This window comes from Lampetra planeri, chromosome 29, assembly GCF_965212315.1.
Source record: "Lampetra planeri chromosome 29, kcLamPlan1.2.h2, whole genome shotgun sequence".
NCBI classification, from domain to species: domain Eukaryota; kingdom Metazoa; phylum Chordata; class Hyperoartia; order Petromyzontiformes; family Petromyzontidae; genus Lampetra; species Lampetra planeri.
The window spans coordinates 7,704,081-7,728,605 of record NC_136135.1 but is presented as its reverse complement, the minus strand read 5'-3'; the positions used below and the strand labels follow the sequence as shown (position 1 = coordinate 7,728,605).

The window sequence follows — 24,525 nt, the reverse complement described above, 5'->3', positions numbered from 1 at the left end:
AAGCATTTATAAAAAGGAAAGGGGATGTATGGACTGGCGTTTGTGCTTGTGCTCTGTGCCTTTTTAAATAAATAGGTTTTGCGTTGTCAGCCAAGTTACATTGTTGAGTATAAATGGAAGGGAAAAAATGCATTTCCTCTCAGCTTCTTGTAAAACATCAATCTGGGAATAGCCTCTGAGAGGAGAAAAAACGAAATGAGGGGATTTCCTGAGAAGCCTGCAGTGTGATAGTTGCCTCGCTGCACTGCTCGAAATCGTAATCAGGAAATTCCAACCTGGGGTCATTGCAGCCACCGGCACTCCAGATTGCTTCGAGACGAGTAGAAGGTCCCAGCTCTTCGTTCTGCTCATATTTTACATTCAATTTGAGAAATTGCTGCTGTGGTTTGTTTTGTTTTATATATTATATGAGAACAGATTTGACCATCATCATCATCAAGCATGGATTTTTACGTTACCCACTGTCTTCTTCTTATCGTCGTGATTTTGGGTAAGGAATATGTATTCACTGTCACATTGCTTGATGGAAAATGTCAAAACAGTTTAAAGCTCTTGATTCGATCATGTGCACGCGACTTAAAAGTATAACCTAGGCTCGTTAAATGGTTTGTTCAGCTGACTTGTTGAAACTTGTTGAGAGTGAGATTACGAATCAGCGTCGCACAATCAAGTCGTACAAGATGAGCTTTTAAAATGAGCTTAACGTAATATTGGTGTGAATAATCATCAGATAGGTTTTGGTAACAAATAATATTGTGACTATAACAGCTGCATTAGACAGACGATAGTGGTTACTTTTTCACAGCCCTTCATAAATCCACATCCCAGCACGTCAGTTAGGGGGGTTGTTTTTACCATACTTCACCATGCTGGCCAATGTGGGTAGGGGCGCCCCAGAGGCGAGATGTTAACTACCTCACCGGGTGTGCAGGAGGTCGTGGGTTTGATCCCGACCCTGACGCCTGTATTTTTGGAGTTTGCACGTTCGCATGAATTTTTCGTCAGACCCTCTGGTTTTTCCCTGCACATTTAGAACCAAAGTTCGTTTAGAGTATTTGGCTGCTATACATTGAAACACACGAACAGCCACTTCGTTGAGCTATCATTTGTGATAGCCAGGTCGCGTGTGAAAAACAGCTATATAGCTCAGTGGGCCTTAACTGGTAAATTAAAAGTTTCGTTTAATTTGTTAGTTAGGAGAAGGAAGGCAGGAAACAGGGCAGAACCGTCTCAGATATGACTCGGCTTTTGATGCCAGCCTTGGGCGAGATTCGAATTCAGGTCGCCGTATTCGTATCGCACTGGTTATAAGCTGACATTCGGGGATCCCCTAGGCTAAAACAATGTGCTCTGAGACATTTAATTAATTTACGGACGTAGTATTAATGCAAGTAGTATTATTATTATTTTGGAATGATAACTTTAGGCTGGCGGTCATATGAACGTTGCTCTTGCGTCATTGTGTTTCAACTTATACTGTGTATTGTATAACATTGAACATTTACAAACTTATACTGTGTAAAGTATAACATTGAACATTTACAAACTTATACTGTGTACTGTATAACATTGAACATTTATAAACTATCATACATGCAGTGTTTTCCAAAACGAGGTGTGACCATATGAAATTAAGAAACACGACATTTCATATTTTGTTGTTGTTATCATTTTGGTGGTCAAGCGATTAAATGGCAATAATAATTATCAATCGAACGTGAGCGCTCACACAATGCAGCCTCTTCTCCAATAACGCCGCGTGTTATTTTCACGACACAAATGGGATATAACGCGATCAAGTGAACGGAGCTACATCGCGCGAGTAGGAATAAGCGGTTGTGTAGCATCATCATCGCCTAAGGCGGGATGCTGCTGGATTATTCTAGTTGCTACCCACGCGCCTCAGCATTTGTTCAGCCTGCGTACGCATCTCACGCGTTATCGCGGACTGCGCTTTACCCTATATTATATATAATTTATTAGAACGCGATTTTTCCATAACGCGGTGTTCTTAAGGTACTCAGCGACCGCGTTATTGGGGGAAGAGACCGCACAGGCGTTGATAAGTGTGTGTGTGCGCGCTGTCGCGTCATGTGTTCACAGTCAGAGACGCTGTCACCTCGACCCTGAGTGTCACTGTGCCACCGCTGGTGGAAACTAAGCTGGGCGGTGACATCAAAATCCCATGCGATTGGAGACTTGCAGATGGTGAACACCTGGACCAGTCGAAAATCACCTTGACGTGGTATTGCGTGAGTACTCGCTGTACACCGAGAAGCTGCTTGCCTCTGTTTGAGCCACGCCTGGTGGCAAATTCAATTGTATGAACACTTTTGCAGATGGTCAGTACAATTAAGGAGAAATTCCACTCCAACGAAAACATCATTCTTTCAGGAGTTCAGTCATATTCAACCATCAGCAGCTCCTTGTGAATTTGAAGACTGATCCGCGCCTTGGCAATCAGTTGCATACAACTTGGTTGCATGCAACTTGGTTTGCTTAAGGCAATGATCCATGAGGACAATTTTATGGTAATTATTGCTGGCAACCATCAACATATGAACAACGATCGACTATGGTAACTCGGTGGGCAACAGAATGGATTGACAGAGTTCACTCTTGCCAATCAGCATGTCTGCTTATCAATGCTGGGTCTACACTGTAAATTAGTCTATGGCTGACATTAATCTTTTGAAATGCCTAAAAGGCTCATCACACATCTCACCAAACACTCACACGATCTGACCAGACAATCTCACAAAAGAGTCACAGGATGTCACCACACCATCTCGCTTGCACCGTGACATCCACATCCCGCTCAATTTGAAGTAGCTATTTCTCAAACGCGGATGGCTCAATGCCAGGCAGTCCCGTTACCTCTGTGATCCGACTTTAATTTGAAGTTGCAGTTTTGCACGAGTGGTCGCTGGGATCAGATTTGTTCAGATTTTGGCGAACAGGATTTTTTTTACAATGATAATCGGTACCGATTTCCGAGAAGAATTGCCCTAAAGTTGCTACATTGGATCATTGCCTACACTTAGCAGCCGCAACCAGTTGCTTACGGTGGAGGCAAACTTTACTTTCAAGGCTCACATTATCTAGTGATACCGTGTTGGCAGTGCTGCGCAAGTACAATTCACAATGAACTCGGCACATTCGTCAATAACACTCGGGCCTTCAAAAAAAATATATAAATAGATTAAATATTAACTTTTCGGGCAATGGCCCTTGTTCATATCACATCAACTTGACCGTTTAACAAGCTATCTGTTATTCGATTTGCAGCGACACATTTAATCAGTTCAACACGTGCACACATTTGTGAACTACGGCTGGTCGTCACGATCCTCAGGACGTCGTTGAATTGCTTTCTTGCTCAATATCTCGCTCATGACGTGGGGCAAAGTGGTTGCAGGCGATTTGAGTTGCGCGATTATTTTGAGAGATTTTTGGTTGTGCAACCGTTCGGGCAAATACATGTCAAGCATAAACCCCACCGCCCTAAACCCTCAGTGGCCACTCTATCAGCATCCATGCTGTCTGTTCGGTTTGTAAGCAAATGCTAGTTTGCTGTGAGCAAGTTGAATTAATTCTATCAATATGAATAATGCGGCTGCTGGAAACAAGGTACATTTTTTTTACTTCGGCTCATGATGCCTATTTACAAACTGTATTAAAGAATGGCACTGTTGCTGATGGAGTAGCCAATGGGGGACTTGATAAGGAAGATTTAAACAGGCTTCACTGATTACAATCGTCTGAAATAGGAGTCAGTTTGATTGTGTAGTGGGTATTGTTAGCGTTACACGCGGTTACCACTACTCACCTGGTGTAGCGTCAGCCATTGGTCAACAGGGGGCAACGGCGAGTATGGCCTGTATCAAGTAACGCCGCTAGGCCACGGAACCCAGAGGGTGTTGGGAACCGGAGATACACACCCCAGGCCCCCGGTGGGCGCTGGGGGATTACGCAATAGTCCTGGTCCCTCCAGAAGGTTCTAGAGAGTAGGCGTGGCCATGGGCGGAGTGACCCTGGGAGCTGTAAATAAGGCGGGACCCCTGAACAGGTTTGCCAGTCGTCGTCAAGCTGAAGAACCGAAGAGCCAGCCTAGAATAGGACCCTGGGAACCCCCGGACCCGGCGTCCTTCTAAGGGCCGGGACTAAGTGGGCCAGTGGCCGGGACCCAAGGACCTTAGCTGGGTCGGGTCAGCTAGCCTCCCCTAGGTCCCCCTAGCCGGAGGGCTGATATATAGAGGAAATGGTCCCAATGAGTAGGACACACTAGCGCGGAGGCTATACCTCCCCAGGGTATTGGGTGGAGGGGCCGTTTCAACCTTGTGTCAGGGACCCTGTACTGTTATAGTTATTGTGTAAATAAACTTGTTGCCTCCAGAAGAAGGCTGTGTCTCCATCATCACCACTACAATTGCGCTGAATCCTAAAATGTCTCTGGGTAGTTATATTTAAACGGGAGGGCCATTTTTTGGTGTTGTTGGCAGTGGTAGGAGCTGTTAACAAGGTTATTTCCTCCTCAAATGAGCATTGAGGTCTGTTTACAGCCCTGAGCCAGTGGTGGAAACTCCACATTCCTCTGCCCTAGGTTATTCTATTGGCCCCAGATTCAACCCTTAAACAGGATGACAAACTCGCAATCTTTCCCAATGCCAGACGCTCGCTCTGCCGCCGAGCCACCTGACCAGTTGGTAGGAACTAGTTTCAAACAGCCGCGGAGGAATGCATCTTGAGACGCGGTGACATTTAGATAACACTCTGTACATTCGACGAACTTAGACAGATACGTGTCATTAAACCGTGTCTGTTTTGCAAACAATAACACGTGGGTGAATGGAGATATTTTGTGGTCTTTTGCCTCTTTATAGATTGCATTTGGTCTGAATAGGTAGGTTTCGGGGTATGTGAATCATTTATCAATGGTCTTTCGTCCAAATTTGTCAGATTTTAAAATTTACTTGCATATTACTGATTTCGGATTGCATATTGCAACGGTGTCCCCCTGCTGGGAAACTTCTGCAGACTCTGTGAAACATAAGCCCCTTTGTGTCGTGGAATTCCTTGCGCCGTAAGAATGACGTGAATACCGAACGAACTACGTCATCATTATTAATTACTATCTTTCAGTTGACGAATGTCACAGCTACAAATAAAGCTTAATAATATTTTGTCTGTCATCAACAGGTGAAAGACCAGAAACCTGCAACCAGATTATGTTACAGGCAAGGCCCCATAAAATTATTTGAAAATCGCCATATTTTATCTTTTGATGTTGACAAAGATTTCACCCTCATCATCAAGAGTGTGAGGTTTGATGATGAAATGAAGTTCACCTGCAAGGTCAGTTCTGGCAAGTTTGGAATATCGGAAGCCACTGCACAAGTCAAGGTGTTTGGTAAGTGAATTTAATGTAAACTATTTTATTTTACCAGGTAAGGCCCACTGAGCTAAAAAGCTCTTTTTCAGAAGCGACCTGGCCACAAACGATAGCTCAACTAAGTGGCTTATGGCGTGGAAATCTAGCAGCCGAATACTCTAAACGCACGTTTCTAAATGTGGAGGGAAAAACCGAAGGACCCGTAGAATAATCCACGGGACCACGGGGAGAGCATGCAAGCTCCAAATATACAGGCGTCAGGGTCGGGATTGAACCCAATAACTCCCGTATACCAGGCGAGGAAGTTAACATCTCGCCACTGTTATTCGTTCTAAGTTAAACAGCGGCTCTTTTTAAATCCTTTATATTAAGTTCACTTGCTTGCTTGCTTGCGCGCTTACGACCGTGCAAATCTTTCGGTCGTTTTTTAACCCACTTCCCGTCATCCAATTGAGCTGACATTTTGCACACAGACTCGTTGTGCGTGACAATTTATTTTCGTTAAAATTTTTTTCCAAAATTTGACACTTATTAGGAATTTTTTTTTTATATTTAATTACCAATTGCTTAATGGTGGCAGGCAACCATCTGACCCATAAGTGGCAGCCATCTCAAGCCAGAGGACGAGAGGACTCTAGCCGCCACGCATATAAAGGATTTATAGTGAAAAACTTTGATTTTACGGGTTAATTTTTTCATATTTTTGGATATTGTGACCCTCAATGGAGACCATTGGTCACTGCCCCCTCCCCCACACCCCCTCTTCTCCCCCCCCCGCCCCCATGTTACTAAGACCATGATACACAAATAGATCACGACTATCGTCAATGCATTGTCAGCCAGGCATTTGTTTCATGTGTATGAGTGTTTTTTTTTTTTGCAACCGCAATGCGGCAATGAAGATCCTTGCGAACATTTTACATTTCTCCTGCAAGGTATCCATGCCGCAGCCTGTGCCCCCCCCCCCTCCACAAAAGTCTGTCACGTGCCCCTGGATGGGGAGCAACACACGGGCTTGAGGACCACCAATGTAGAACATAACCATCATCCAAATCCTCATCATTTGAAACCCACTGATATCCAGTGTATGCCATATAGATGTAGATTTTTTTTTGGAGTGCATGTTAAAAAATAAATGTAACCCCCTATCCGGTTTCATTCTACACTTGGCTAAGGATTGATTCACTCGTTCTCAGATAAAATAATTACTTATCCAGAGAGAGTGAACTAATCCCGCTGAAATTGTGCGCTCTCACGAGGCCCTTGTGGTTTGTCGGGACATGCTTGTGTATTTTTTTATGCGGAGGGTCAAATATATGAAGGAGATATGTTAGGAATAGGGTTTTCCCCTTTAATCTGGCAACAAAACAGGTGTTAATTTGTTAAAACACCAAACTGAAACCTTTTACAAGGAATCATGTCTGCATTAACCACAATACTTGTGGTCAAAATGCAAAAAAACCTCAGATAATATACGCCTTTTGAGCCTCGTCTCAAACGGTGTTAGACCAGAGGACGCCAAAAGGTTTCGGTTTGGTGTTTTAACTACTTAACACAACTGTTTTGTTGCCAGATAAATGGGGGAAAAACTATTCTCATATTTTGGTACTGGCAAAGGAGGTCCCTTGATGAAGGAGATATATTGTCTGCTCGTTAATTTTGTTACTTATATTCTCCAAAGTGATGCTAATGATTGATGTTGTGTTATGAAGTAGATTAACAAGACGCTAGTAGTAAGAGTGCTTCCTTACATGAACAAACACGCTCCCTGTTTCGCAACCACACTCTGGTTCTCGTCTATTTTTGACTGGCAATGCTCTCATGTGACACTTGGTCGCATGAATGCCTTGTAAATTTTGAGCCTTATTTGACCCTGGCCCAAAACAACATTGTTTCCTCGAGTCCAGATGGGTTTCAGTCTGCCACTTACCTCACCCTAGGGTTTGCTGTCTGGGTTTGATCCGAACGGTCTGGGAAATTGGCACCTGTCTTCCAAAGCGGAGCTGAAATTGAGTTGTGTGCCACCGAGATCTGGATATCGGTTTTGTCTTGAATTTAGTTTATTATTTTTTTATCAATTAAACAAGAACCCGGTACAGAGCACGAGGGAAGGGGAGAGAGAGGGAGGGAGGTACAGAGCACGAAGAAAAGGGGAGAGAGAGCGAGGGGGTACAGGTGTTCCACGGACGACAAGCCAAAGGCCAGGGCAAGAGAAAGGGAAGGTGGTTGGGCTCACTGCTCTACTAACGTAGAGGCAATGGGTCGGGTAACGTGGTCTTGTTAAGGGAGAGGGGGTGAGGGGGGGGATTGTGTTGAACGTTATTACACTCTGTTCTGCTGTAAGGCGTGTTGTTTTCGTGACGCGAATCCCATATAACGCGATGAATGTATTGGGGAACACTTGTTTTTTTTTTATATAAAGCGGATGCGAATTGGATACAGCGCAGATGCAAAGTGGATATAACGAGATCGAGTTAACAGAACGACGTCGCCCGAGTAGCAATAAGCGGTCGTTCGGCTGCCTCGGCGTAGCGTCGCACAAGGCATTGGGATGCTGCTGGATGCTTCTAGATGCTACCCACGCGCACTCAGTCTTTGTTCGGCCTGCGGACGCATCTCACGTGTTATCGCGGACTGTGCCTTTACCCCGTATTATATATCATTCATTCTCGCGCGATTTTTCCATAACGCGTTGTTCGTCAGGAACGCAACTACGAGTTTTCGGAGAACGGACTCTGCTGTACATTTTTACGTGGAACAGGTGGGCAGCATCTACCTCGCCACGTGACTCGCAATTGCTGTCTCCTGAATGCTCTAATCAAATCCGTGCCTTCGCGTGCAGCCGAACCAGAATTTGAACACGAGGTGTCGGACCAAGTCGTTGACCTGACGCAGCTCGAGGCCAACGACAGCGTGGAGGTACCGCACGCGATGGCACGAAGATCCATCGCTCCCCGCGGCTTGCGACGGCACATTTTGGCCCAACGAGACGCCTACTTTATTCAGACATCGTCAAAGTAAACCGTCTGCAGTGGATCCTAAAAAAAATATTTTTTTAGTGTGCCGTGGTATAATAAATACCTCCTCACACGTGAGCCAGACAAGGTGACACACTTTCGCCGAAGATAATTATAATAACGCTGGAGGATGTTTTCCCAAAACTGTATTTGAGAAACAATGGCTCAATATAATTACCGGGGATTAATTTGTCTTCTTTTGAGAACAATGACAACCTTGCAAGGCAAACAATGCAAACAATTTATGGCATGTTTCCCTTCATCGTTCTTTGCAATTTTAACAAGCCTTTTGTGTTGTTTTAGGATAAGGATTTTGCATTTATAAGGGCACTTAATTGCTCAGCAGCTTAGAGTGCCCACGTCACATCTCAACCACCCCATTGCGCTGCGGCAGTCTTGCAAAGGGGCCCCCCCAGTGGCAGTTGTTCCTCTGCAGCAGCATCGGGCTGCAATGTGAAGGAGTCTGCTACGTAGTTTTCCACAATTAAGCAAACGTGCAAGTAACGTGCCAACTTTTTGGCAAATATGAACTGCAAGGCCAGAGCACATGGCTTCATCCATTTTGAATAACGTCGCAAAATATATTTTAGGTCCACTGCAAAGTAGACGACGGACATTCGTGTTTCACGCACCCCGATTAACCAGGGTGGCCGCGAGGTTTGAACTGCAAACCTCTGCCATAAGCAGCAAACGCGATTCCCCTCAGCCGTGCCACTGCCCTGAGCTGAGCAGCATAATAAGTGAAGTCAGATTTACGTAAAGCAGCTGTAGAACTTGGTAACATTGATGGCTTTATATTGCATTATCCAAAATAGCCTACCCTGCTCCTGGACACGTTTATTGTAGTAGGTACAGTATAGATTGTTGTAGATGCACAGTGTGTTTACATCATACCAATACTAATGCAACGTTGTAAAAGTATATTTATATACGTACTTTATATTATGTGGACACAAAGATAGATGGACACTGTAGTCTGTGATAGGTGGGCACAGCAAGGCCTCAAACTGTGACAGCCTCACATCGGTTCTCTGCTGTCCGCCCCCTCGGTGTGGAACTCTCAAATCCCTTTGCACGTCCGCAGCATCAAATGCACTCTGACTTTTAAGAAACATCTAAAGGCCTCTCTCTATCTGTTTGGTCAGGCTTTCGAGCAGCCCTGAGTTTGGCTCCAAACCTCTCGTCTGCTAAATCTGGCGCGTTACAAAGGTCATCATTATTATTTGGAAAACTTTAACAGCTCCTCCTGCGCTTTCATTTACAGATTGGGACATGCGTTTTGAAGAATGGCCACCCCAAGCCATCATCAGTGACCTGGTACAAGAGTGAAATCCCCATTCTGCACGGTGAGGCAATTCTATTTCTGTTTTGCTTGTACTACAACCAAATAACCCAAAACCTAATCTCTTATTCATTGAAGTAAACACGAGGTCGCACGTAGAAGAAGACAACCTGATGATGCAGGTAGTGGCGAAAAGGAAATTGGCACTATTTGGACACGTTATGTAGGATGGACAAGAACAGGAATATTGAAAAAGTGTGTTGTTCGGAAAAATGGAAGGAACCGGACAGAGAGGAAGAACCTAACAGGGAATGGCATGACGACGACACAAGAAATGATTGGTGCCAGCACGATGTGGCCACGACTTGAGCATGTTGGCACAAGACAGAGGAAGGTGGAGAACAAATGACGAAATGTGCAGTGGAGACCTACGGGCTATCTGCCCATGAATCATGATGATGATCTCATTGATGATTAAATTGTACAAGAAGTGGGTAAAGTCTATTGCTATTTTCAGGGTTCGTACAGCCACTGTGTAATGGTCAGCACAATGGACATGCAATCCAAAGGTTACTGGGTCGATTCAATCTCGCCGGCCTGGGCAGCTGAAACAATGGAGCAAGTTTCTTAGATCCTACCTCCGCGGTCTCTCAATGGGCACACGGCAGTTATGTGATTGTCATTTCGCGTGTGGTCGGGTAAATTGTGGGCACTCCTACCTCTTCCAAGATGTTTGGACCAGCGTGGAAGAGTAGGCCAATACACCATTTAGATCAGGGTTTTCAACCCAAACGACAAGAAGAGCCATTCATTTTCGAATTCGGTAAAACAATATTTCAAGCTCCGCAATGCATGTGATGACGAGACGGTGGGTTCTTAATAACTAACGTCTCACGAAGCAGGCCTTAATGAGCAGCATGCGGCTCCGGTGCCGCAGGTTGTCGACCCCTGCCCAATGGTGAACTGGGCTCCCACGGTAAACGGGACTTCCGTGGTCAGGGGTCTGCAGCCAAAGTAACAGGTCGTGCCATGTGTTTTGTTTAATTTCAAAAGCCGCGTTGCAGCCCTTAAAGAGCCACGTGGGGCTCCTGAGTTCCCGGTTTGCCAACTCCTGGTATAGAAGGAGCTCATGCGAGATCTCTAGAGCACCCTTTAGTGGTGGCCTTTCTGCAATCAGCGGTGCAAGCAAGAAATTGCAGGGCTGCACCTTCACCTTTTTTGCTGACAAACAGATGGCGTGTGGTGATTAATTCCCGCACTCAATCGCAAGTCACCAGTATGCCACGAGTTGTGATTGTCACACTGTTTAAGTTGGACTTAATTACGCGTAACTTTAATGCATCGCATTCTTGTTTTCTCCTTTGTCGTTTAGAGAATATCACTGAAATCGTGACCGAGGATTCTGGCAAGTGGACCGTCCGATCTACCTTGAGATACAAACCGAGAATATACGATCATGGATCGCACTTCTTCTGCAAGGCGTCGTACCAAATTCCTGGGGAGTCAATCTCCATGATGTCTTCCAAAGCGACTCTGACTCTGATGTGTAGGTGGCTCTGATGTGCATTCATGTTCCGCGTTGATTTGCGTGCGGGCACGCTACGTGTAAATCGGCGTGCGCTCATTTACACGAGGGTACGCCGTTTACACGGTTGGCTACGTAACAGGGCAAAATAGGTTAAAAATACATACATACATTCTTGGGGTGTAGTTTAGTGTGTGTATGGGCTTCTGAATAAAAAAAATACTAAATAGTTTCTGTTGATACTGAGTTCAGCGGCTGCACTAGACAGAAGCGAACCAAACATACGCTTTAAGCCCCAAGTAGCTCAAGGAGCCCTGGATATATGCAAAATATGGATGCAATAGATATCAGCTGAAATTGTAATAAATATGAAATTCATATTAACGTAAAAATACAATGAATCTCTCTTATCTATATCTTATCTGCATCGCAGGTCTCTCATCTCACCACATCGTTTTGTTGTTGTTTACTTCCTCTTATTTCGCTACATATTTTATCTCTTGTCTCTATCTCTTCTGTCATCTCACAAGGAATTTGATAAGTTAAAAGGGGCGTGGCAAGAGGGGGGTGGGACCAAATCTTCCAGGGGGTCTAGGCCCCCCCCCCCTCCACCCAGAAAAAAAAAAATCGAAATTTGAAAACAAATTTCCTGCCTCAAATATTTACAAAATTCACTAACACATGGGATGGACTTCTTATTCATTTTTTTACAATAAACAGTAATCTATGCATTGTTATATGAAGATAAATCCAGATATTGTGGCCAAGGTTTAGACATTTTTTTTTTTACATAGCATAAAAAAAAAATGTTTATAGCAATATATTTGGGGGGGGGGGCGTTTTGAGCATATTTGAATATTGGGGGAGATGTGTGTCCCCCCCAATATATATGATAATTACGGCCTTGGTTCCGGTTGCAATACAATTGGGAGACCAAGAGCGGACAGGCTTTGGGTGTTCGGTAGTGAACTGTTCACCAGCTGAGTATTCTAGCAAAGGGACGCAAATCGAGAGGTGTGGTGGCAATCTTGAATTCAAATGCGTTTTCTCGTTTTGTTTTATCAGATCCTCCAGCGAATGTGTTCATGGCAGTGGAGCCTCAACGCGGGAATGTTCAGGAGGATGGAAACGCCACGCTCACATGCAACGCCAACGCAAACCCTCCGCCCAGCTACACATTTTACAAGGTGAGCTCACACGTGGTCCGAGCCACGAGCCGGCAATGCTGAGGTCATGGGTTCGCAGCCAGTGATGAAACCCCGTTCCTCAAGTGTAGACGTTGTCTCAGCCTGATCGCCATTGACTGCACACATCAAAAAACACATCACATTCATTTCGGTTCTGCGATTTGGCTAAATTCGGATTGTCATGCAACGTACCACACTCCATATGCACAGCGAATGGGAAGTGCTGCCCTCTGCTGTGCATGGACTAGACATCACTTGAAGGCATCTCAGAGGTTTTACACTAAACTACTTTTTATTTTACCAGGTAAGGCCCACTGAGCTATATGGCTCTTTTTCAGAAGGGACCAGGCCACAAACGATAGCTCAACAACGTGGCTTTAATCACGTGGAAATTTATATCAGCCAAATACTCTCAACGCATGTTTCTAAATGTGGAGGAAAATACCGGAGGGTCCCGGAGAAAAATCCACGCGACCACGGGGAGAACATGCAAACTCCACATATACAGGCGTCAGGGTCGGGATCGCACCGACAACCTCCTGCATACCAGGCCAAGGAGTTAACATCTCGCCACCACAGCGCCCAAATCTACCTCCGTGGACCTTCATCCACTCACTGGTGGATTGACCATTTCTGACCATAATGATCATTCCAAAAGATGTGCATTCCACAAATGTGATGCGGAAAGTTCTCAATGGGGAGCTCAGTGATGCTGAAGCTGCTGCTGCTGTTGTTGATACAGATGCCGGATACAAACAAGCCGATTACAAAGGGCGTGAATGGAAGTCGGCTCCACCTGGCTGGCATCACGAGGTCACAGAGTGGCAAATACAGATGCCAGGTGACATGGCGAGATAGGACCATGACCAACCTGGAACCAGGCACTGCGTCCATCACTGTGTCCTGTGAGTACTTATATTAACGGTCTTCGCTTTTCTAACTAGATCTAACCGGTTGGTATATATATTATTGGTTCTTTCGGTAAAGTCACGTAGAAGGGAAATAATAAAATAATATAAATATAAAACAATAAAAATTATCACGACGTTTCGACTGCAACACAAGCAATCATCATCAGGTGTGAAATCCACAGCAATAATATGTTTTGGTATATGTTGCAGGCTGGTTGACACTGTGGTTACACGAAATACAGTCTGACTAGTTGGTGCTGTTGTAATGACTGGAAAATGACCCCATGCCAATGTGCAGCCTGACGGCTCTTCAAAGATAAACCAAGGTCTCCGATTGGCAGAAAGATACCTCCACAGGAATTGGTCGGGAGGCAGACTTTGGAGTGATGGAGAAAATGGTTGGAATGAGAATAGGCGGGAACCACGAGTGGAACCCAGAGGTCAGAGGTGACGGTTGGGATCTGTTAGAGGAGAAGGACAGGGATTGGCTCAGGGAAATGCAGTGAGGGGACAGTCGAGAAAGGGGACTGGAGCGATATGAAAGGGCAGCAGCACAAGGGGAGGGGACGTTCGAGGAATAGTCAATAAAGTGGCTCCGAGTACTTCTGTAGTGACACAGCGCCGACTGCTGTCCAGCGGCGGCAACTGCGGTGGACAGTTACCGCACACGCCATCGAGCACATACACGGCTGTGTGCCGGCAGGGCAGAGGAACTGGGACAAGGGTCACGGAAGACCCCATTGGGAAGCCCCTGGAACCCGCTAGTGGGTTCGAGAAGGGCAGCTCGGCCAGGGCAGAGCCAGGCCGCGCCGAGTAGAATAAAAGCAGCGGAGAGCGGGAGCTCCGGGCTGCCGGCGCTGGGAGTGGACTCGTCTCGTCGTCGCTGTCGTCTTCGCCGCCCACGTCGCAGCCGCCCTCGTGTGATCATTGCGCAGCCGGACATTAGTTGGGTGTCTCGGTCGACGCCGTCGGTGCAACGCGATCAGGGTTGTGTCTAGGCCGGGTTGTACGGCAACGTGGTCGAGAGAGGAGGCGATCTTGTGAGTGTGAACGGCCGAAGAGAGTTACAAATAAAGATGGAAGGTGCCTCCCGCAACTGCCTCGTCTCCGACTTGTGCTAGACTACACTTCGTCGTCCGAGTCGTTACACTGTGATTGGAGCGGTCAACTCTATATTGGAAATGTGCAGTTAAAATCCCGGTTGGGTGTTGACTCAGCTAATCATGTCGATGAAGTGAATAGAAGTGGGTTCCACTTTGTGTATATTCAACTATTCAACAATTATTGACCTGTGGAGAAAGAAAACACATGTACATGTACAGGCCGTTGTAAATTCACTGCTGGATGAATGCCTCCCCATGCAATGCAGATCATGGGGGTTAATTGACCACATTTCACCACGCTGGTCAGTGTGGGTTTTTGAAGGTGGGGAACAGAGACGTGTGAGCATAGAAGTACAGTACAGTAGTGGATTTAGTTGCACTGCTCTCTGCTGCCTCTCGCGGGACTTATAATAACCTATTTTGTGCATGGTGGTTACCCATCCAAGCACTATCTGGACTCAACTCTCCTTAGCTTCCCAGAGTTTATTAGATTGGGTACATTCTGGGTGAAATAGACACCGGTCACCCAAAATAAGAATGTGAAATTTCGATTTAAAGCTTTCGTGACTGCAGGGATTCATCTTCTTGGTTCTTTCGGTAAAGTCACGAAACCAAGAAGAAGAATGTGAAATTTGAAACCACAGGCTCTGGGATATTTCTTTGGGTAGGATTATTTTTTTCGTAGCTAAAGGGGAAAACCACCATTGTTGGAGTCTTCTAAAACTTGCTGTGTGTTCGAAGTCCTCATGTTTGCACTGCTGATGTTCTTTTTCAGACCAGCCGGTGGTCACTTTGAAAAATGAATCCACCGTTATGAACGGTTGGAAGCGTTTCTCTTGCACGGCCGTGGGACATCCCAGACCTACCATCGAGTGGAATCCCTCCAAAGAAACGGTAAAGTGTGAAGTCGTCTTTTTAAATCCTTTTTATTAAGTTCGCGTGCTTGCTTGCTTAGGACCGTGCAAATCTTTCGGTCGTTTTTTAACCCACTTCCCGTGATCCAATCGAGCTGACATTTTCCACACAGACTCGTTGCGCGTGACAATTGATATTCGTGAAAAAAAATTCCAAAATTTTACACTTTTTAGGACAAAAATATTATATTTAATTACCAATTGCTTACTGGTGCAATGCAATCATCTGACCCATAGGTGGCAGCCATCTCATCCCAGAGGACGAGAGGACTCTAGCCGCCACGCATATAAAGGATTTATAGTGAAAAACTTTGTTTTTACGGGTTATACTTGTTAAAATTCTCTTCGGCAGGAGTCTACTGTGGTCATGTGCACGTGTAAATCAGGGTTGCCACATGGCTGAGGCTGACCCGGAATATCCATGAATCGGCATCTGTGTGTTCAGGCAGCAGGAATCGATTGGTTCTGATACCGGTATTGTGGTGAACTTTATTCCAGTGCACTGCACAGTTTCGATAGACTTGGCCTGACTGAGAAATGTGTCTAGGCTTGACCCCTGAAAAAGATGCAACTTTCGAGTCAATTCCATATGTACTCGTTATCCCATTACTTTTTCCTTTTCAAATCAAGGCTGCTGATCACACAGGCCCAAAGGCCCAAATCACCAAGCTTCCAGCAGCGAACGGTCATGCTCAAGTGTTAATTGACAAAGAGTTAATGCATTTCTTCAATCGAGCAAGGTTACAAGACTTTGGGAAAATTTATTTTGGGTGGGGAATTCCATCGCAGGACAAAAAAAGAAGAAGAGAGGAGTGTTTTGACCTGCCTTGTGGTGGTCGGACACGGTGTGGGTGGGACGAGTCCTCACCAAAGGTGGCGAGATGTTAACTACCTCACCTGGTATACAGGAGGTCGCGGGTTCGATCCCGATCCTGACACATGTATATTAGGAGTTTGCATGTTCTCCCCGTTGTCGCTTGGATTTTTCTCCAGGACCTCCGGTTTTTACCTCCACATTTAATAATTTATATTTATTTGTAGAAGCAACGTCACACGTATAGAGTAATTGGCTGCTAGAAATGTCCACGTGACAAGCCGCTTCGTTTAGCTGTCTTTTGTGGCCAAGTCACTTCTGAACAAAAGCCATCTTGCTCAGTGGGCCTTATTTGGCCAAATTATAGCATAGTTTAGTTTGAGTTTTTAGCTTAACGAGTGAAGTTAATAGGAACATTAATCATGGAAATAGCAATAGAAGAGTGATGAGGAGACGATGTCAGCCCGTATACAACGTACCGGTGGTCAGGTGTCAACACAAATACGCCGTAACAAATATGCCGTATATGCACAACACTGCATTTAAATACACTGGTCAACATACTTTTTTCTGGCATAAGGTATTCCAACGGTTTTAAGGTAATTTTGGGGTGCTGATTCCAAATCTGGCATCAGTTTTTGTCTATCACATCAGGTTTTTGAGATATCAAATATTGCATTTTCAATAAAAACTGCAGAAGAAAAATATTAAATAAATTTGGATATCTACATAAAATGATATTATAAACACACTATCCTAAAAATACAGCACCAAATTTTAACACTAAAGCAGTCACTGACTCGCAACAACTTGCAATCATAAGTGACAGAGTTAATTTCGGGTAAAATGAATGAAAATGGGGTATGCCGATAGCATAAAATTTGATGTGATAGAGCAAATCTGAGATCAGATTTGGAATCAGCACCCTGAAATTAGTCTAAAACAGCTGCAAAAGTCCAGGCCAGAAAAAAATGTAATTTTTTTGTTGGCCAGTGTTATTGAACGAATTGGGGACTGCTCTGATAGTGGTAAAACCGATTCCCTGCTGGGTGACGGCCTCCCCACGTTGGTGCAATCCCCCGCGCCCCATCTCGCTTCTGCGCGTGAGCTGATTTCGATAATCCACGTCCGCGGCGGTTGTCCTCTGGGGCACGTCCCTCTCATTCGGCTGCCATTCTGTCACCGGTCTTGTCCACCGGTCGTCACCCCTCGTGCACGGTTTAGCATTTCACTGTTGTGTTTTGTTTGTCGTGCACCATTGCGTCTTCTGTGTTTGGTCTGCGATCGCTTCCTTACTGAGTAGTTATCTTAAAGACCCCTTGTCCTGGTGCCTCGAGATACTGCATGGGAGGTGCGGTATAATAAAGCAGTACATGATGATGATGATTGCGATGATGATAAAGAGGACTCGTTAAATTGATTGCGTGAGACTGGAGGGTCATCAGAGAACCTGTGAGCTAAGATACAATGCTCTCCGCATATACAGACAACGGCTAAAGTGATCAATGAAACGACGGTCATGGATACAATCGTGATTTCGGAATCAGCAGAGAGTGCAGGAGTCACTGCTTGCATCGCGAGGAACTCCATTGGGACAGCAAAAGGCCTTATCTTCCAAAAACGTAAGTCCACCATTATAATTACCTTGGCAGCATTTCCATTGTTAACACATGTGATCATATTATTGATTTTTTCGGTAAAGTCACGTAGAAGGGAAATAATAAAAGAATATTAATATGCAACAATAAAAATTTTCTTTCTGTGGATTTCACACCTGATGATGATTTCTTGTGTTGCAGTCGAAACGTCGTGAGAATTTTTATTGTTTAATATTTATATTATTTCCCTTCTACGTGACTTTACCGAAAGAACAAAGAATATGAATCCCTGCAGTCACGAAAGCTTTAAATCAAAATTCATATGATCATGTTCTTTGCACCTATCTATGTGACTTTACCGAAAGACCCAAAGAGTATGAATTCCTGCAGTCACGAAAGCTTTAAGTCAAGATTTAACACGTGATAATGGTGACAATTTAGATTGTGTAACATGCACAGTATTCGTTCACTCTCAGAAAGAGAAAGATGATGATTCAGACTGGCACTGAAAACTCACAGACAAGCGGAAAGGCGGCCAGCACTGATAACAACGATTACCCAAGCTCTGTGGACCTATATTGGGATGCTTGGCCCAACCCCATTTAACACATTCCTGCGGAGGGAGCTGGTAGGAACGTTGGGTTGCTCGGTCAATGGCCAGGGTCAACAGCGGCGTGGTGTATTCCGAAAATATGGCCGACTGTGAGGGCGGGCACAAGCCGGCGTGAGTAGGTTAAACGTTTAAGGGCATCACGGGGTAACCAGCCGCTCCCCACCCAGCCCCACCCCTCCCACCCCCCACCCAGCCCCACTCTCCCCACCCAGCCCCTCCCCACCCTCCCCTCCCCATCCAGCCCCTCCCCACCCTCCCTACCCAGCCCCTCCCCACCCTCCCCTCTCCACCCAGCCCCACCCCTCCCATTTTTGGATGCACGACGCACGGACGGACGGACAGAATAATCCCCTGTGGGCTGGTGTAACCAGGAGGTTCCTACCTACAATGAGTACAGCATTTAACATTCACATAGCTCCAGCCTTTGTTCACTTCATTTGCGTCATCTGCTGAGGACACGGACATCTCTGGCAGTTCTGGGCTTTGTCTGTTAGAATTAATTAAATTTAATTTCCGTGTAATCTCTGGGGCTTTCTCTTCCTCCAAATGCGTTTTTATTTTCAGAATCAGTGGATCGTTTGTCTTGGCTGAAAGATATGTGGAAAGAAGCATCAGCTATTGCCGGGGGAGCACTCATTGTTTTGGTGGCTTCCATCATAATCGCCGTCGTCTGCTGCAAAAAATGCTCTCGGAAAAAAAGCTCGGAAGCTGCTTCAACAATGTAAGTTAATCAATAAAGTCAAAGTCTTTAGTCGGACTATAGAATCCTCGCGCAGCGTTTTCTAGTGAAATGGACAAAGAATTACCGATGCACGGTTTGAATTGTGACCTTATTTTATGCACAGGTTCTCCCATATTTCATCTCTACTGTCCCTCTCTGTGCCTCCCTCGCTCTGCACCCAGTCTCATTATCTCGTTCCTTCTCCCTTCTAGCTCCCCTTCACCGGAACCAACTCCCACTGCAGCATACAGAGCAAGCATCTTCACCATAGCCTGTTGCCGTGCCTCCCTTACAATCCATCTCTTCGCCCGATATCCATCCCGCTGCTACTCCCTGCCCCCACCTTGCAGCTACGACCAGTCCTACCACAACCCCTATCACTACCCCTGTCGCTACCCCTATAACTATCACTACCCCAGCCCCTGTCACTATCCCAACTCATACCCCAACCCCTATCACTACCCCAACCCCTACCACTACCCCTATCACTACAGAAACCCCAACCACTACCCCAAACCCTACCACTACCCCAACCCCTATCACTACCCCAACCCCTATCACTACCCCTGTCGCTACCCCTATAACTATCACTACCCCAGCCCCTGTCACTACCCCAACCCCTATCACTACCCCAACCCCTACCACTACCCCTATCACTACAGAAACCCCAACCACTACCCCAACCCCTACCACTACCCCAACCCCTATCACTACCCCAACCCCAATCACTACCCCAACCCCTATCACTACCCCTGTCGCTACCCCTGTCGCTACACCTATAACTATCACTACCCCAACCACTACCCCTATCTCTACCCCAACCCCTATCACTACCCCCACCCCTATCACTACCCCAACCCTTATCACTACCCCAGCCCCTGTCACTACCCTCACCCCTATCACTACCCCAACCCCTATCACTACCCCAGCCCCTGTCACTACCCCAACCCCTATCACTTACCCCAACCCCTATCACTACCCCAGCCCCTGTCACTACCCCAACCCCTATCTCTACCGCAACCCCTATCACTACCCCCACCCCTATCACTACCCCAACCCCTATCACTACCCCAGCCCCTGTCACTACCCCAACCCCCTATCACTACCCTAACCCCTATCACTACCCCAACCCCTACCACTACCCCAACCCCTACCACTACCCCAACCCCTATCACTACCCCAACCCCTATCGCTACCCCAACCCCTATCGCTACCCCAACCCCTATCGCTACCCCAACCCCTACCACTACCCCTACCCTAACCACTCCCACCTGTTCTCCTGTCACCACAACTACACCACCACTTTTATTCACTCCACTCTTTAGCTCAACCACTACCCACAATCTTACGTGCAACGTTCTAATCGGTGTAAAGCGCTTTGTTCCAAGGCGCTTTATAAATCTGTATAAGATACGATGAGATATTTTTGATAACAAAAAAGAACACACGCACACGCACGCACATAAGCGTGGCTCTTTTTTCACGCGTTTCTATTTTCCGTAGGCACGAAGTGAAACCCGAAAGCAGCAACGGCAAGGAGGCTGCTGGGAACGGCGTCGCGGTGAACATCCCTCAAGACCACGAGCACTAAACAGCGGCAAGCGTCATCGTTGGGCCTTCGATGACTCGCTCGTCGTTACAATTCAGGGGCGTACGTTTCTTTGGAATAATTCATCATGAGTGTGCGCATTGCGACGCCTAAACTAGGCCGCGTGGGTGATTTAGAACTTAGACACAAAATAAACAACAATCGATGGTCAACACGCTTGATTCCACGCGTGCTTCGTGGGCGTAAGGGTCGATTTTAATCGGCGATTCGATGCTTCGTTATGCACCCGATGCAATGCATCGTCGTGGTGAAACAAACAACCACGTTTTGCCCCAAAAATTTGAAAACCTCAATTTGATAAAACCATCAGAGGAGCAGCAGCAGCAGTCATCACCCTCCTGCCGTGAAAACCTCGCATAGGGGTCGGCAACCAAAATAACGGCAAGAGACATTCATTTCTAATTCGGTAAATAAAAAAACCCTCAATATTTCAAGAGCCACAATGCACTGCGTGGTGACCACGAGTCGGTGGCCTCCTCCTCCATAAACGACGGCCACGAGGCAAAGTCCTTGAGGAGGCACACCGCGTGCGACTGCAGAGTAGCAAGTTGACGACTCCCTGACCTGGCAAGGACCCTCCTGGGGGGATAAGAAAAGAACCAGTTTGAGACTCAGTGAGGCATTTCTGGGTGAACAAGCGTGCTAATAAGGACAATTGACTGCCATCAAGGTGGGCCTGACAAAAATACAAACAACATCCCCACGGCACTGAAGGAGGGCCACCTTTTCTGCTCGTATTGCTGTGACATTCGCGAGACACAATTTGCTTGTGGTGGCCACATTCTGCAATCGTCAACGAGGTGTGGTGACACTTGGAAGGCGACGTTTTGCTGGTGTCTGTGCCGAGCACACGGGACTTCCACGGTAGAGGTTTTATTGGGAGGGGGTGAGATCGCGTAAATATATAAATGTGTCGTCAGACCCGCCACCACCCGACACAGCCAACTATTAAGGGTTGTCGCGTAAACAGAAGGTGGCCAATTCGTCACTAGTACAGCACGCCGGTGTGTTGGTCGCGAAAGCCTACATGTCACACCGGACTTGCAGTCTAGACGTCGCCGGTTCGTACGGTCTGTATGTGTGTCGGTGTTCTTCACGATATTTCAGAGTGCCGGATTATCCGAGTAGCAAAAGTAGCTACATGTGTAGTAGCTACGAGCCCCGCACTTTCAAGGGCTCCGCGCTAAATGCTTTCAAGCTATCAATTTCGGTTCACTGATTCTGCACTTGCTCTATTACTATAGTACTATACCGCCTGCAACTTTTATGAACGACTGGGTGTTTAAGGTTAGCGATTTGTCGTATTATCTGGCTGTATAGCAAATGAAAAAATACAATGACTTTACGATGCAAGTTACAAAAATGTATGTGTTTTAATATTTACGTGTTTTATTTTATTTAGGGACCCTTTATAAAAAAAAACGCTACAGGCCCCGCACTAGCTTCATCCGACACTGGTGGTGGGTGTTGACTTTCGTTGAAAGACATCGAAAGTGCGAGGTCGGCCACACCATTTGAAACCATTGGGGTTTGTGACAGATTGATGATGATGACGACGGTGGTGGTGGTGGTGGCGTTGTGTTGTCGTGGGGAGCGGTAGTGTAGCAGTTAGCGCGCTGCCCTACGAAACCGGCAATCCGGGTTCGATTCCCGCTCACGGCCAACACCAGTGACGATTATCTGAACCGGTCCTGGGCCTCCCCTAGGTCGACTCAGCCTCAAATTGAGTACCTGGTGCGGTGTGTAAACATCGCCACTGGGGAGACAAAGGCGGCCGGGCGTGGTGTTGGCCACCCACCCCCCTGTGCGCCGTGCCGGCCTTCATAGGTGCTCGCTAACAGCACTTGCCCCTACAGTCTGTTAAGGCTATACGGGGGATCTTTGTCTTTGGGGTGTGTTGTCACGTGTTGTGTACTGTCAGGGGCCGCACTTAAGGCCACTAGGGGCCGCACGGTGGCCTTGCAATGAAGGACTTCTTTCGCGCCGTACCTAAGCCAACCGTGCTAATCGGGGGATGTGCGGTCGATCTCGGGGCGCGGCAGTTGCAACTATGGGAACGTTTCTTGAATCCCTGCTCCCTCCCTCCCCGCCTCTCTGTTTAGCCAGGAGTGTAAATGAGTACAACCACAATCGATGGGCAGGTCGAGTGTGGTGGGGTAAAGTGTGGGTACCCTTACATCTTCCAAGACATCCGGTGCGTTTGTTGTGCTTTTGCCAGGAATAATTGCCATTGTAAGACTGTACATACTGTGTTCCTTATTCTATTTTTGTTGTTTTAAATTAATGTTTGCGATACTTGAGTACAATGAAATACTCAACATTGGCAGTAGGCATTTGCGTGTGTGTCTGTGCATGTAACAGAGGTCGCAAACGGTACGGGTAGCCGGGTATCGGGTAGGGTACGGGTATCGGGTACCTGATTGCGACCTCTGGCATGTGACCAGATTGGTATAATTTTATTGAACAGGGCATAAGCCTGGGGTGCGTCTTACTCTCCGTCTCCGGAGCATAATATGTCTCATCATCATACCGGATTTGACTGCTCATGTCTTAAAATTACCATCACCGGTGTTGGGCACCAGCACCATTAACGTGAGCAGATTCACAATATTTTGCTCGTACTGCTATTCACTTAGAATTGCTTTGTCATTTTCTAACCTATTCCGTGCGCCGTGTAACTGCGGCTGCACCGTTGGCCGTGGGTTCACGTGGTTGTGCTGTGCAGGTCTCCGATGTGCGTTTTCGGGTCGTGCCGCGCATTTGATTTGCTCGGCACGATGTCCGACGTTTCGCTGCACGTGCTAGGAGCTTCTTCAGGACGAAGCTGGGAGAGAGGCTCCCAGCACGTGGAGCGAAACGTCGGTTATCGATAATAGAGGTTAATGTTTCGTTAAAGCCGCCACCGCCCAATACAGCAGTAGTTAATAAGCTTTGTGACGAAAACAAAACATGCCTATTAGTCACTACTTCAGCACAACGGTTTGTTGGAGAGTAAATCCACAACATTTACAATTCGAGTGCGACGTTCATTCATTTCGGGTTTCACGACGCATTTATATTTACGCCATTATAACCCTCGGAAAAAAGCAACCCTTATTACGGATAATATTGGTTCGCGAAAGCCTACGCGGCAAGTTGGACATGTTGCCTGACAACGCGCGGTACGACGCGAAATCCACAAATATGGACAAATATGGAGAGCAACTTTTGTACCGTTTTAATGTTTTTCGCCGGGGTATTTACGATTGGGTGTTCCAGGTACCCTGGTGTCATCACCCTCGCAACAAAAAGAGTCTCGAAAACCAATGGAGCTTGCTTGAGTAAATAGTTTAATTAAGCACTGTACTTTTAGAGATAGTTCACGTCGGATTTTAGATTTGAAGCTTTCGTGACTGCAAGGATTCATACTCACGTAGGTAAAACAATAAATAAAATAATTTATTTAATTTTAATTTATTTTATTGTATTGTTTTACCTACGTGACTTTACCGGAAAAAACCAACGAGTATGAGTATTCACGTCAGATGTCGCTTCCTTCTTTGGCGATCTTATTTTCGCTCGTAAGTGCGGAAACTTGCGACCGAGTAAACACCGTCCAATTCTTATTTTGTACGCATAATGAGCACGTGCCGTTATTTTCAACGAAGTGAATAAATATGCATCTGTCACCACATTCTCTGTCATGTCTGATTTTGTTGAAGTCTCCGTGCATCCCCTGCCCCAGCCTAAGCAACAATGTTTTTGTTTGCGTCCGCGATGGGCAAGCTGAGTAGGCCCCAGGGCCCATTCCTGGTCCATATCTGTCCACACAAACCAACCACCGACATTCATTTCAAATT

General features: G+C 46.3%; 1 protein-coding gene across 1 annotated transcript; it reads left to right on the top strand.

The window, feature by feature from the left end:
- The first annotated feature begins 313 nt into the window (after positions 1 to 313).
- Positions 314 to 21,068, top strand: LOC144728648 (basal cell adhesion molecule-like). The gene is made up of 12 exons (XM_078608220.1): positions 314 to 490; positions 2,104 to 2,252; positions 5,200 to 5,410; positions 8,235 to 8,311; positions 9,674 to 9,755; positions 11,064 to 11,237; positions 12,282 to 12,403; positions 13,146 to 13,308; positions 15,193 to 15,311; positions 17,632 to 17,767; positions 18,921 to 19,077; positions 20,581 to 21,068. Exons 1-12 carry the CDS (start codon positions 442 to 444, stop codon positions 20,666 to 20,668), a joined length of 1,527 nt encoding a protein of 508 aa, XP_078464346.1. The 5' UTR covers positions 314 to 441; the 3' UTR covers positions 20,669 to 21,068.
- Positions 21,069 to 24,525: the final 3,457 nt, after the last annotated feature.